Source organism: Lipomyces japonicus, assembly GCF_038497905.1.
Source record: "Lipomyces japonicus strain CBS 7319 unplaced genomic scaffold V1514scaffold_33, whole genome shotgun sequence".
Taxonomy (NCBI): Eukaryota; Fungi; Ascomycota; class Lipomycetes; order Lipomycetales; family Lipomycetaceae; genus Lipomyces; species Lipomyces japonicus.
The window spans coordinates 63,403-76,575 of record NW_027117845.1 but is presented as its reverse complement, the minus strand read 5'-3'; the positions used below and the strand labels follow the sequence as shown (position 1 = coordinate 76,575).

Genomic DNA, 13,173 nt, shown 5'->3' with positions numbered 1-13,173 from the left:
TTTAGCATCTGCTGCTTTCGTTTTCATATGTAAAGAAAAATAAATACTCATTCACTCTTACACCTTTATCCCATGCTCAAAAAAAAATTATATACATTTATAATACAATTCGAGGTGAACTTGACCGAGGCTTGAACTTTGCAAAATGATAAATGTCTTCCGGGTCGTCAATAATTTTAGCTTCCCTTTGCAATACTTGTTCAATTTCTGGACTGATTGATCTCTGTCGCCATACCTTGATGCAAATCATCAATCGATCCCTTATTTGCTTTTCCGGATACCGTCTTTTTTTATCCCATTCAAACAATTCCTTGGTGAAAAAACTTTGAATATACGACGTGTCAACACGCACGCCAAGATCTATCCATGACTTGACCACAAGCAATCCGCGCCACGGAATCTGTGGGTGGTGCGCGATCGCATGCCTTATGGTCTCTCGCACTAACGTGCCGGAAAAAATCCGATTGAACGGATGCATACGATCGCTTGGTTCTAACGCGACAAATTCCTGACTCAAGGTATACAACGCCGCCCGGTTTGAAGGATTGTAATTCGTCAATACCCATTTGGAAACGTATTCCAGTTCTCGAGTTCGGGATACCATGGCTAACCTGGTCAACAAAAGTTTCCAAGCACTGGGACGAACCGGTGATCCCTTGGCCAGCATTTCAGCAAAGACCCTGATCAAAAATTCTTCAGGTTTGCGAGTAACTTCCCGGTTTTTTCTGGGGATCCAATTCCATCCGTGAGCTAACCATGACCGTGGCAGGCTATGTTGCTTGTCAGTAAATTTTTTCCGTGGTGGCAAATACGTTCTAATCATGATGTCCATCTGGGCCTTGTAAATTAATAACCCTTTCTGAATCATGTCCGTGACGATATTCGCGACAAGCGTTAACCGTCTGTCTCTTAACGCGGCAAACAAAAGTGCATTCCAAGTATGCACGTCGTCCATGTTGGCATTTTTGAGCTCACTATGAATTTCGTATACCATGTTGAATCGATTAATTGTGGCCAGGCCACGCATCATGGCGGCAAATAAAATCGTAGACGGATTGTCAATCTTTAATGCCGACAAGGTATGCACCATGACCTGATCCGCCTGTTTTCGAGTTAAGAAAACATAAGACAGTTCAATCAATCGGGCCAAGCTGTCAACCGTCGGTCGATAACCTGCCTGCACTGTAGCCTGAAGGTAATGTCGTGCGGTCAAGAAATCAGATGCATTAATTGTACGTTGTTGATAAAACAACGGGCCCGGTTTGCAGTCGTACTTGGACATGACATGTTCAATCTCATCAGCTTCCAGTGCAATGCCTTTCCGCTCCTTAAGCAATTCAGCCCAAAACACGTCTGTTAGAAATCGGGATTTGGGTTCAGGAACCCATGCGATCCATTTCTCGAGCGCAGAGCCCTTTTCGACAAAATTTTGATCAAGAATGATTTTAGCAATTATTTGTAATGTCTCCAAAGATAATACTATGCCAGGTGATGATGCAATGTTATGTTGTGATTGTGGTAGTTGTTGGTCCGACGTGATCAATTTCGGCGCAATGGCATGTAACGTATTAAGAACGATGTCGTGTCTCTGAGTGTTTATGCAAGCGGCGAAGATTTGATTCATGGGCTTGGTAAAAAATGGAAACTTGCCATTTCTAATCAGTTCAACGTGAGTGAGCAAGATTTTCATGATTGCATCCTTAACATTGCGCGACCGACGCAATTCCGCAAACGGATCTGCCAAGGCAACTTCATACTGGTTCTGACTAAGTGATTCAAGCATGTGCTGGCGTGCTTGTTCAAGCTTGTTGATGTCACATGCGGCCATGTCTCGCATTATCAACATGTCCGACCGCTCGCTGAGGTATGCCGACACAACGTTGAGCAATGACGTTGAATTACCCATGTCCGGCATAATAACATTGTCCTTCATGATCACGTCAAGAAGCAAAGGTGATAAAAGTTCCCTGATTGTTTTTCGCTCATTTTCTCTAGCAAATATTATTCTTCTCCGTTTATGTGTTAACCTTTGTGTCGGAACGGAATTGCGAACAGCTGTGGTGCCATGAAGATGCCGGGTCAGAATCCTAACTGGCTGAAGAGAATCCCGCATTGCACAAAAGAAAATTTAGTTTTTTCATTCATTGACTCTGCTCACAAGACTATGATGACTGCAGAGTCCATAAAAAATTATATACAATCCAGTGTTTAATTGAATAACTTGGTTTTAATCATTATTGTTTTGTAACTAGTTCAGGGTTATATCGCGTAAACATTTTTTTGGAATCTGAGTTTTGGCACGCAAAAAAAAAACGGCCCTATCCAAGTATAAACCTAAAAAGAATCAACTGTTACAAAGAATTTATTTTTTAAAATCAATAACATCAGTGACAAAATCATCTTCGACATTCAAAAAGTTTTGCCAGTCCAAACATCGTGTTGATTCACATCAAGCACCGGTGACAGCTTACACATATACATCAAAACAAGATTACCATAATCGCTAATCAATTAACCAATTGTCGTATCCGCAAAAAAAAAAAAAAGAGTGGAACAAGAGGCAAAATTTTATTCCTTCTTCAGAGAGCGTTTGATCATAAGACAGTCCTAGGTTTTTTTAGTAACCGGACAAAGTTTCAAGAAGCAAACCTGCTTTCATTTTTAACCACGAATTCCTTCCACGTTGTTGGTCTTTGCTCAAGAATGCTCAGACTGTCACTCAATCCTGAACCCGTGCGAAAACGAGCACCGTAATAACCAGGACCTTCCAACAGCAAATGATTTTCCAAAAATTCTTGAGCAAATGCTGGAGGCAACGTTGATTTGTATTGTTCTGCCGAAACTTGCACCCATGATGCTTTTTTACCCGTGACTTCAGTAAACTCGGTAACGATACGAGATGGCGTGTAGTATTCAGAAGCTTCAAAAATATTTTTGTCCAAGACTGATGTCCGGTTTTTAATGACCGCAACAACAAATTTCCCTTGAAAATTGAAAAAAAAAATAGTGTTAGTCGGGGTTACATATGCGGGCAGAGCGCATCAACAAAAAAAAAGGAGGGAAACAAAAAGCAAGTCTGAGCACGTACCATTGTCTTCCTCAACATCAAAAAGCGGGAATCTTGCATTGTCACTAACGGGAAGCGACCATAGGTAGCTCCCATCCTGTTGCAATTTCAACCCTAAAATGAGGTTACTCATGTAGTAACCTGGCATCACGAACGTGGCGGGCACGCCACTGGCACGGATGTAGGTCTCAATGTCAGCCTTGGCATCAAAATGAGGCACGTTTGGCAATGATCCGCCCGTCTCTTTCGTGACATTGATCAAGGACGAAAAGATTAGATGCGTCACGAAGGCTGCTTTTGACGCGTCGGTAACGTTCTTGCCTTGTGCATATTCAATGTCACGAGATTTTGATTCCCAATAATTTGTGATCAAAAACACAGTATCAGCACCCTTGACTACAGGGGCAATCGACTGAACGGAAGATAAATCAGCCTAATGAATTAGCATTTACCCAATTCTCCAAAAATTACAACCCAACGCCCCTTGCTTGTCATACATTTACTACTTCAACGCCCTTATCGGCAAGAGCCTTAGCAGCAGGCTTAGTAGAATCACGAGTAACACCGCGGATCTTGTATTGTTTAGAAAGCACTGGGTCAGCCAAGATGGCACGAACGACCGAACCTCCTTGATTACCCGTGGCGCCAAAAATGGTAATAATTTTTGTCATGTTGGTATTTGCAAATTAAAAATAAAATTGAAACAAAAAATCGCATTGGAAATGGGATATTATTTGTGTGATTTATATTAATTTATTAATTTAAAGGTCAATCATTGCCATAGGACGTCATTTCATCTGCATGACATGTTGCTGACTAACCACAATGTGGCATTTTGCAGTGTATGCAAAATGTTTAAAGACCCGAGACATTGATTGTAGCAAACGTTAGTGTGATATACACAATTATTTGATTTTGATATAATGTATATACATAATTTTTTTTTATTATTTCTGCCCAGGTCTTGAAATCGGGTAATGGCAGTTGCGATATCATGATCAAACCATTCAACACTCACCTCTCCGCGGAAAAAAAAAAAAAAAAATAGGACTAGGAGATGAAAAGAAATATATTTAAACACGTCAAGATTTCCATTGAGTTCAGTGGTCATCATTTTGCAATCGTAGTTGCTAAACTAAACCCCATAGACTGAAATATTTAGTAATGTAAACGCGCAATACTGTTGTCGGACTGAATACTGGATTAAAAAAAAAAAAAAAAAAAAAACAAGTAACCAGATTTCCTTAGGCAATTGTGAAATAAAGTCCGTTTGTAACCTAGTTTGTTTTTATTATAAATCGTATCGTGAATTTATATTCCGCCCTGGTGAACGTACAATTGAATTATATAGTAAATTACTTCTCCCTGATTCATCCCGGAAGAAAAATGAAACTTTCGCGCAACGATTTATTATACAAAATATTCCGTTAAATCTTCTTTTTGTCGTTTTCCTTTTGCATAAAAGAAACAAATCAAACAGTTTGCAAGAATAATGTTCGGACCATTTCGACCGACTGTCACATGTCTCGGTGGTTACTTATGGTAAGATCTCTTTTTTTTTTTTCAATTATGATGTTCCCTGGGTTATGTTGCAAAGATTTGCGAACAATTCAACTAACATGGCAATTCTTTTGATTAGGAAAACTCCATGGCGCATGTCACCTACTCAAAAGGCACGACAAAGGAAAAGATTAAGAGCAGTGGATGACGTGATTGCCACGGTGCAGCAAGGATTAGAATCCAAGGGCTTGACGGTGAAATTGCTGCAACGGTTGCAAGCTGAAGTGCCCAAGGAGAGCGAAATGGCACCTAAGGATAAATACACAACGTTTAATAAGAACGGCAAAAATTACAGGATTGGATTACATAGTACGTTAATATTATTTTGATTACTGGGGTGCGGGAAAGAAAGACGTGAACCGGACTTGCAAAGACTAACTAATTTTATTTTCAGAGGTGCCAAAATGGACCAAAACAACGATACGGGTCAATCCAAAGGGGTTTTAAATACAATTTTTTTTTTCTTCTCTTGTTATTATATACTATTGTTTCCTGAAAAAAAAAAAAAAAGACACACTGACGACTAAGTGCCGAACTAAAAATACACGCATACACAAAGCACAAACCAAGTCAACCGTCCCGTGCGTACCTGGGTACCCTGCAATCAAATTTTCCCGATCGTAAAACAATCGAACGATCGTGTCGATATATTATCTTTCATTTTTGGCCAGCCCAAAAACAGTTCTACCTTCCAATTTGCGCCTGATACCATGAACCTGTTTTGAGTGGGAATAAAAGAAGCGAGACTAGGTTTATGCCTGTGGACCGGCCTCCAAGCCTTGCATTGCATCTGGTTGACGTGCATCGACCGCTGGAGTGGTTGTCGGCAATACCGCCTGACGATCAGCTTCGTCGACTTGATGTTCTTGGATCCAACCTTCTTGTTCCCAAACTAAAACCAAAAAAAAAAAATAAAAATAAAACTGACGTTAATACAACACAACTCTCGTTTGAAATAAAAAAAGGGAGAGAAAGGAAGCCTCCGTACCTGCAACTTTTGAATGCGTAATATCAAACGCAGCGTTTTTATCTTTCTTGGAGATTGAAACTCGAATAATGTTACCTGATAATTGACTAAAGTTCATATTATCGATTGCTTCTGTCGCGTCGTCGTCTAGTTCGTATTCCACAAGCGCATAACCTCTTAATTTCTCTGTGTTTTCATTCATGTTAAACCTGATTTAAATTTTTAAAGAAAAAAAAAATAAAAAGGTTTTAACTTGACCGGATCACGTACTATTTTTAGGATCAGCTGGGAGTTGCACGTCAATGATTTCACCAAACGGGACGAATGCGTTATACACAATCTGTTTTGTCGTGGATGATGGATCAAGACCAGCTATATGATGTTAATAATATTGAACAATTCGCCAAAGCGAGAAAGAACTTTTTATTGTTTAACCATTAACTTACAAACAAATATTGTCCTTTTCTTGTCTGCCATTTAGTTTTTGTTGTTTTTCGTAATGTAATTGAAGGAGAATCAAGAGTATTGAAAAGTCGATTACTTTAATTTTGTGAATGAAGTTAAATTTTAATCTAACGTTGTTATCGCGGATACGTTAACCAACAAATGACATGTTTACAAAATGCACCGGTAGCTACAGAAACACAAAGACAAGATACTAGAGGGATAATGAGCAACAAAAACGATGCATTGTTGTCATCGATTTCATACCAACAGCCTACCACGATTACTGATTCTCCTTCACCTGCGATCTTAAAACGTCAACGTCAACGTGCCAACATGCGCACTGGCAATTCAAAAAGTTCAGGTTCAAAAGTCAGGCTATCAAGACCAACCAAAAGGCAACGTACAAAGGTACCTGGTGGGTTTTTTTTTTTTTTTTTAGGGAGGGAGCAGTCAATTGAAATAATTATGGATAGCTAATCAAAAAAAACAAAAACATCTATAGTCAGCAGAACAAATTTTAAATGAGCAAGGATTTTACGATGCGGTTAATGATTTATCGAGATTAATACCACTGGGCACGATCGATGTGTGCAATAAGATCCTGCCGCGCTTGCCAGCACCGGGCTTGCCAGCACCAGATGGGTGGTCATGGATGGACCCGCCATGGCAAGCCACGATCCGGGCCAGTCTTGTCGAGCCATTAAGCATACTGGCTTTCCTGCATGACCGCAATTATCTGAGGGTCACTTATAAATTGTTGCCAAAATCAAGGCATGCAAAACAGCAGGACGTTGACGACGATGGCAATAAAGTTCGACTACGGATTTACGTGATTCCGGATGACGTCGAAGGGCGCAGGTTTTTCCCAGTCATGCAGCCGCTGGTGAAGAAACGGGTCAAGCAGGTGTTATCACTGATCAACACGTCTGCCATGGCATGGCTTGCGAGCCATGACGGCGGCGGCAATGGCGTGACAGAATTTAAGCCCGTGCTGGCCAAAGTGCAAAAGATGCCGACGTTGTTGGACATGTTTAATCGGATTACGACTGTTCAAAGTCATGAGCACGACCACGACGCAGCGTTAATGAGTGACCGTGAAATCGCGGATTTGTTTGCGCAAGTCAAAACCGGAAAGGTTGATGGCATGCGATCGGCATTGTACAATTATCAACGGGAAACCGTGATTGCCATGATTCGCAAGGAACTAGTACCAGAATATATTGTCGACCCTTGCCTGAAGCAAGTCACGATCGCCGGAGCCAGCGGCAACACAATCACGACCGCTTACATGGACACGGACACGTTTCGGTTTCGGTTGCAACCGTCATATTACGAAGGATCGTTCGGTGGTGTGCTATCAGAAGAGATGGGGTTCGGAAAGACGTGCATCTGCATCGCGCTGATTTGTGCCACCAAGTATCAGGGCAGCTCGGTGCCGGAGCGGTACCGCGTGGAACCGGAGGCCGCGTGCAGGGCTGCGGGCGTGCAGTCATTGTCGGCGATTGCTGCCCGAACCGTGAATCAGCATGGCCTACCGTGGCGCAAATACGAAGCTGGCCTGTCGGGCACGTGCGTGCGAAAGCTGGTTGCGACTGCGGAGTACGTGATCACGACGACGACGATAATGACGACGTTGCAAAGACGGCAGCGTGCGGCCAAAAAGACGACGGCTAAGCAATTAAGAATCAAGTTGACGAGCACGACCTTGGTTGTGTGTCCGAACGCGCTCTTGGACCAGTGGCGCCGGGAATTGGAAAAACATGTCGAGACTGGATTTTTGCGGGTGCTGGTTTTGGACGGCACAACGACAATGAGAGGCGATTCCGAAAACACACGGCATGATGAATTTGGCATGTATGACGTGGTGGTAATGACACAGCGGAGGTTGGTGACAGAAACTGCCAGGGTAGATGGTGAAGTGAACACGACGCATTGGAAACGAGTGATCGTGGACGAAGGCCATTCGATGGGTTCTGGGAATACAAGTTCGGTTGTGTCGATCAAGAACTTGTACGTGGAACGAAGATGGGCAGTGACGGGCACGCCAGTGCCAGGACTAATGGGCGTAAACGTGGGCTTGCTGGACGGCGCCATGACATCGACGTCAGCGTCCAAGTCGACCGCGATGGCAACGAATTTGGCAAGCGATCTGGCTCGGTTGGGACATATCGTTTCAGATTTTTTACTGTTAAAACCATGGCATGCGAACCCGGGATTTTTCCAAAAATATTGCAGCGGCCCGTTTATTGATGGCACGAGTTATGAAATTATTGAACGCGTGTTGAGACAGGTCATGGTGCGTCATGGATGGCGAGATTTGGAACGGGATGTTCAATTGCCCAAGCTAATTCATAACGTGATCATGTTGGCACCGACGAGGTTTAACCGGATTAATATTGACCTGTTTCACGCTGTCGTGGCGGTCAACAGCGTGTCATCTGATCGAACCGATCAAGATTATTTGTTTCATAAGAGCAATCGAGCACAGCTTCGACGGTTGGTAACTAACTTGATGCACATGACGTTTCACTGGACCGGGTTTACGGTTGAGGATGTTGAGTTTATGATTGAAATTGCGACGAATTGCGTGAATAGATTGAAATTAAAATTGGAATCGGCACAGGAGCAAAATGTTGAAACAGGAATGGCCGCGGCACGGTCTGATGTGGAGTTATTGGAGCGATCGATAAAAGCCGGCCGGGAAGCATTGGCTGATGAGACGTGGATGACGTTATCGCGGTCGCATGAGATGGGGTATGTTGTTGCTAGTGCAGTGGACGGAGAAAGTGGTAGTGGTGGTGGTGGTGGTGGTGGTGGTGGTGGCGGTGATGATGTGGTTAATGGATTATGCGTGGTCAAGCCGGACCGGATAGCGACCGGGCCAGCGATTGTGCAATTTCAGCATCAGGTGCGGGCGTGCAAGGAACTCGACGTGGACGGCCAGGTTTCAGACGCCAAGATTGCGGACATGTTGCGAAGCGGCCAGCAGCGGCAGCAGCAGCAGCAGAAGTCAAGTTTTACGTTTTCTTCACCAGAGTCATTGTCGATGATGCGGGTACGTGCGGATTCGATGTACCGGCACGCATGCACGATCATGGGCAGCGTCAGCAGCAAGTTATCATACCTTGTCAGTCGATTACAGCAACATGTGGCCCATGGAGAGAAAAGCATTGTGTTTTACGAATTCACAGACGTGGCGTATTTCCTGGGCGAAGGGTTGGAGATTGCCGGCATCGGGCATTGTTTTTACACGACCACGCTGAGCGCGGCAGCCCGGGCGCGCAACCTGGCCGAGTTTAACGGCACCGGTTTTGGTGCGAACCCGATGGTGATGATCATGGACCTGGGCCTGGCCGCGCATGGGTTGAACGTGACGGGCGCGTCGCGCGTGTTTTTTGTTAACCCGGTATGGCAGCCACACATTGAAGCGCAGGCCATGCGACGGGCACATCGGATCGGGCAGGCCAGGCCAGTCGTGGTCGAGACGCTCGTGCTGCGGGACACGATCGAGCAGGCCATGTTTGACCGCCGGCGGGCCATGACGGAGGCCGAGTTTGCGGCGGCCAAGACGGCGGTTGATGACGCCGGCATGAGCGCGGTTATTCAGCAGCAGCAAGGCGGCGGCGGAGATGGAGGAGGGGACGTGTCCAGGGCGTACTACGCAATAGAGCCGGGCCTGAAGATGCTGGGAGAGTAGCAGGGGTGTACGATAAATGCAACTTGTACTATATATGTATAAAACGGTAATTTAGGAAAAGACAGCTCACGTGGCGCGCGCGTGGCAGGCGCAAGGTCTGAGTCACGGCCGTGTCACACTGGCTGTTGTGACTCGCGTGACCGCGGCCGGACAAGTCGATTGTTTTCCGCCATGCCCGGGTGGCGAGGGATTGGGTTGCCCTAACCGCAAGGGTTGCAGGCCGGATCGTGATTCCGCCGGCCCTCGGTTTTGACGACTTTGACGACGGTTGTAGGCACGGCAGATGCTCATTCAGCACCCGGCGCACGACTCGTAAATTAACTGCCCGTATTCCTGTTGTTCCATGCCTGCTACGGGTGATGCGTTGGAGACGAGATTAGGTTCGCCGCTAGCAAAAGCAAGCTGCGAAAAGAAGCCCTGACGCCTAACTCTAATCCGGGGCCTGCCCTGGCACCGAAACTCGTGCAATTCCAAACGTTACTCTAGGTTGAAGCCATTTGCTGCAGTCTTCCCCGTTGCCATCATACCTGAGGATTGACAACCTGCAGCATTTTCCAAAATGGACTTTGACCTTGACCTCGACACGGCGGCCGCCGACCATGATGATGGTCATCGGGACGTGGATTTCCTGTCCGCCAGCGTGCCCGAGTACGATAGTGGCACCTCGTTCGTGTCCTCGGCATCGTTCTTTGATGACTTTGCCCTGTCGTACATGGCCACGTCCATGTTGCTACCGCTGCCGCCGCTGCCGCCATCACCGCCGCCATCATCATCATCAACGACAACGGCAACGACAAACCCGCGGCTGCTGTTTGCCCGCTCGACGTCAGAGTCAGAACTTGGCCCGGTTATGCTTGCATCGGCATGTACTACTAACAGTTCTATTTCCACTCCCACTTCGACCACAGCTGCGGCCATGACTTATACGTCTGCACCTGCACCTGTACCGGGCAGGCGCCGGCCAGGTCTGGCCACGTCCAGGTCAGCACCGATCGTGCCGACCATCAAAAACTCGGCGGGAAAGTTTGCCTGCCAGGAATGCACGCGCACGTATCTGCATGCCAAGCACCTGAAGCGGCACATGCTGCGGCATACCGGCGACAAGCCTTACAAGTGTTCGTTGTGCGCGGATTCTTTTTGCCGGTCTGATATTCTCAAGCGGCATGTTGAATCATGCCAAAACAAGCGAAAGAATGCTGCTGCTGCTGCTGCCGCCACTGCCGCCGCTGCTACATCGGTGGGTGCGAATACAAGGAAAAACAAAAAAGATGAAATCAAAGCTGAACCTGTGGCCATTATAAACACTTATAACAACAACAACAACAACGACGACGACGACATGACTGATCATGAAAACCTGGCATCATCATTATTTAGCCACGCTAATTTCGAGCACGACCAAGACCAGCATCAACAACTCGCAGCCAGCTTGCCGACCAATCACATGCCGTCTTTCATGGACGAGCAACACCTGCTAGTAACTAACGCTTCGTCGCACGGGTTTTTTTCTCACAACCTTAATTTTCATTCGACGTTTAATAACAACAGCAACGATAACAGTTTTTGCGGAGATGAGGTCGCATTCGTCGGCCAAAATGCCACAGAATGGGACGACACGTTCCTTGATTGCTACGCTCAGCCGCCAATGCCATATCACTCGCAATTGCAACAATATTTGCAGCAGCAGCAGCAGCAGCAACCGCAGCAATATGTTGGGTTTAGCTCTGGCACAACCCCACTTGTTGCGCCGCCACTGGCAATGTCGTCTTCCATCGCGGCACATGCAGAGCTCATCCTGCAAGGGTGGTAAATTGGCTTTCAACACTACTACTACCAAACTACGCCATTTATCATATATAGTCATTTTGTATCATTTATTTTTATTTTGTATTGTTTTCGTTTCAGTTTTTTTGGGTGGAGTCCATGTTGGGTTTGTACATACAACATATAATTATCATTGTTACGTTTTAGCTTAAAACTGATTGTGCATCCGGGTAATGTCTCGTGCCCCCGCGTTTTGGTCAAAAATCCCAACGAACGCGATAATAATAATAACCATACGCTTGGAGTACAGTTTGTACGACCCCCGTATTATAAAAAACCGGATTGCCACTTGCCTGTAGTTTAATTGCCATTTTTTCCTTTTCTTTTTTTTCCCTGTCATGGTCGGTGAGGTCAGCCACTGAACAGGGCAAATGCAAATGTTCGACACCGACTACGACCACAGCTACGACCACGGCTACGGCCACGGCCACGGTTGCGGCTACGACGACAATGATGAGGAGATTAGTCTGCTCTTGCTTCCGCCATCATGCGACAGGGATGGAGACATGGGCATGATGATGATTTCGCTTCGCGGCCTGCAGCTCGACCGCACCGAGAACGATTATGCGTCTCACGATCAGGTACATGCAGAAGCGGCCGCAAGAGTGGTTAACGCATCCGCTGATCCTACGTGTTTGTCGTCGTCGGCTTACTTGACTCCACCGCCAGAACCAAGTCCAGGTCCAGGTCCGGTCGTAACCGTGACGACTACAATGGCAGCGACACGTTCAGCATCACCATCGGTGCACGATTCGTTATAAAATCAATTATATATGCATCTAGATATATATATATATATTGGCCCTTCTTCCTTTACGCGCTATACTTTGCAATGAGTTCCTCCGCAAACTTAATGTACCTATAAATTTGCATTTAGAAATAAATAATATAACAAAAACCTAAAACGACTTACTCTTGCTCTGCTTCGTCTTGCGACTTGCCATTCAATTTGTCCCAAGCGGCCCATTTGTATTTGCCCTTCAAATCAAACACGCCGGGCTTTGCCGTCGTGTTGTCACCTACGGTTGCTTGCTTGTATAATCCATACAACTGTTTTAGCCCGCCAATGTTTGGTTAGCATGTCCGTTACTTAATATATATATATATATTCTTTACTCTTCCTGATTGGACTTACCTGCAAAAGTTCGTCATCTGACGGCTTGACTTTCAATTGCTGCACCGAATCGGCCTGGCCCAACAAAAAAAAAAAAAAACTCATAAGTTCATGCTTGGTTTTCAAAACAGACCCAAAAAAAAAAAAAAAAAAAAATCCAAAAACAATTTCTATTCAATAACTTACCGCTTTGGTAAAAGTTTCTGAAACCATTGTTTAATTATGTATCCACGTTGGAGATAGATTGGTGGACAAGCCAGGAAAAGGTGATGCGGATCTGCGTTGCCCCTTTTTCGACCGTTCGCCTACTACGCAGTTACCCTGCACAATTAACTATACAACGCAAGCCTGGTTGGAATGGACGTAAAATTGTCCAGCACAAAGCGATCAAAAAAAGATTCAGTTGAACATGAATGTAATCTCGAGAACTAATCAAGAGAGCGCATTGAAGATTGCATAACAAATTGAAAACTGATTAGTCATACATTAGTAAAGAA

The 13,173-nt window shown here is 45.2% G+C and overlaps 7 protein-coding genes across 7 annotated transcripts; 3 read left to right on the top strand and 4 right to left on the bottom strand.

Annotated features, from left to right (window-relative positions):
• Nucleotides 1-19: 19 nt before the first annotated feature.
• Nucleotides 20-2,281, bottom strand: V1514DRAFT_334359 (uncharacterized protein). Its single transcript, XM_066928209.1, has one exon. The coding sequence runs from the start codon at nucleotides 2,111-2,113 to the stop codon at nucleotides 98-100; it is 2,016 nt and encodes a 671-aa protein (XP_066782159.1). The 5' UTR covers nucleotides 2,114-2,281; the 3' UTR covers nucleotides 20-97.
• A 355-nt stretch (nucleotides 2,282-2,636) lies between these two features.
• On the bottom strand, nucleotides 2,637-3,738 carry V1514DRAFT_283464 (uncharacterized protein; the record flags this gene model as incomplete). Its single annotated transcript, XM_066925124.1, has 3 exons — nucleotides 2,637-2,983; nucleotides 3,089-3,500; nucleotides 3,565-3,738. 3 exons carry the CDS (start codon nucleotides 3,736-3,738, stop codon nucleotides 2,637-2,639), a joined length of 933 nt encoding a protein of 310 aa, XP_066782158.1.
• A 704-nt stretch (nucleotides 3,739-4,442) lies between these two features.
• Nucleotides 4,443-5,191, top strand: V1514DRAFT_353467 (mitochondrial 54S ribosomal protein mL60). The gene is made up of 3 exons (XM_066929541.1): nucleotides 4,443-4,609; nucleotides 4,707-4,936; nucleotides 5,022-5,191. The coding sequence occupies exons 1-3, from the start codon at nucleotides 4,560-4,562 to the stop codon at nucleotides 5,072-5,074; spliced, it is 333 nt and encodes a 110-aa protein (XP_066782157.1). The 5' UTR covers nucleotides 4,443-4,559; the 3' UTR covers nucleotides 5,075-5,191.
• V1514DRAFT_334354 (RNA-binding domain-containing protein-containing protein) lies at nucleotides 5,051-6,238 on the bottom strand. Its single transcript, XM_066928208.1, has 4 exons — nucleotides 6,041-6,238; nucleotides 5,865-5,966; nucleotides 5,616-5,780; nucleotides 5,051-5,519 (listed from the first exon to the last, which is right to left on the bottom strand). Exons 1-4 carry the CDS (start codon nucleotides 6,069-6,071, stop codon nucleotides 5,380-5,382), a joined length of 438 nt encoding a protein of 145 aa, XP_066782156.1. The 5' UTR covers nucleotides 6,072-6,238; the 3' UTR covers nucleotides 5,051-5,379.
• On the top strand, nucleotides 5,919-9,818 carry V1514DRAFT_130161 (P-loop containing nucleoside triphosphate hydrolase protein). The gene is made up of 2 exons (XM_066924447.1): nucleotides 5,919-6,449; nucleotides 6,544-9,818. The coding sequence occupies exons 1-2, from the start codon at nucleotides 6,201-6,203 to the stop codon at nucleotides 9,736-9,738; spliced, it is 3,444 nt and encodes a 1,147-aa protein (XP_066782155.1). The 5' UTR covers nucleotides 5,919-6,200; the 3' UTR covers nucleotides 9,739-9,818.
• Nucleotides 9,819-10,297: 479 nt separating this feature from the next.
• V1514DRAFT_334347 (uncharacterized protein) lies at nucleotides 10,298-11,071 on the top strand (the record flags this gene model as incomplete). The annotated part of the gene is made up of 1 exon (XM_066928207.1): nucleotides 10,298-11,071. A coding segment is annotated over one exon (774 nt), but the record flags the coding sequence as incomplete, so codon positions are not given.
• Nucleotides 11,072-12,307: 1,236 nt separating this feature from the next.
• Nucleotides 12,308-13,172, bottom strand: V1514DRAFT_334343 (acyl-CoA-binding protein). Its single transcript, XM_066928206.1, has 4 exons — nucleotides 12,863-13,172; nucleotides 12,698-12,751; nucleotides 12,476-12,612; nucleotides 12,308-12,421 (listed from the first exon to the last, which is right to left on the bottom strand). Exons 1-4 carry the CDS (start codon nucleotides 12,887-12,889, stop codon nucleotides 12,376-12,378), a joined length of 264 nt encoding a protein of 87 aa, XP_066782153.1. The 5' UTR covers nucleotides 12,890-13,172; the 3' UTR covers nucleotides 12,308-12,375.
• Nucleotide 13,173: the final 1 nt, after the last annotated feature.

Bases quoted from the DNA above. Each gene is read 5' to 3' on its own strand.
- V1514DRAFT_353467 (XM_066929541.1), top strand. From the start codon at position 4,560: ATGTTCGGACCATTTCGACCGACTGTCACATGTCTCGGTGGTTACTTA. The intron at 4,610-4,706 runs GTAAGATCTCTT...TCTTTTGATTAG, and splicing joins TGTCTCGGTGGTTACTTATG to GAAAACTCCATGGCGCATGT. The intron at 4,937-5,021 runs GTACGTTAATAT...TTTTATTTTCAG, and splicing joins TTACAGGATTGGATTACATA to AGGTGCCAAAATGGACCAAA.
- V1514DRAFT_334343 (XM_066928206.1), bottom strand. From the start codon at position 12,889: ATGGTTTCAGAAACTTTTACCAAAGCG. The intron at 12,752-12,862 runs GTAAGTTATTGA...TTGTTGGGCCAG, and splicing joins CAGAAACTTTTACCAAAGCG to GCCGATTCGGTGCAGCAATT. The intron at 12,613-12,697 runs GTAAGTCCAATC...GGGCTAAAACAG, and splicing joins CAGATGACGAACTTTTGCAG to TTGTATGGATTATACAAGCA.
- V1514DRAFT_334354 (XM_066928208.1), bottom strand. From the start codon at position 6,071: ATGGCAGACAAGAAAAGGACAATATTTGTTT. The intron at 5,967-6,040 runs GTAAGTTAATGG...AACATCATATAG, and splicing joins GAAAAGGACAATATTTGTTT to CTGGTCTTGATCCATCATCC. The intron at 5,781-5,864 runs GTACGTGATCCG...ATGAAAACACAG, and splicing joins CCCAGCTGATCCTAAAAATA to AGAAATTAAGAGGTTATGCG.
- V1514DRAFT_334359 (XM_066928209.1), bottom strand. From the start codon at position 2,113: ATGCGGGATTCTCTTCAGCCAGTTAGGATTCTGACCCGGCATCTTCAT.
- V1514DRAFT_130161 (XM_066924447.1), top strand. From the start codon at position 6,201: ATGACATGTTTACAAAATGCACCGGTAGCTACAGAAACACAAAGACAA. The intron at 6,450-6,543 runs GTACCTGGTGGG...AAACATCTATAG, and splicing joins CCAAAAGGCAACGTACAAAG to TCAGCAGAACAAATTTTAAA.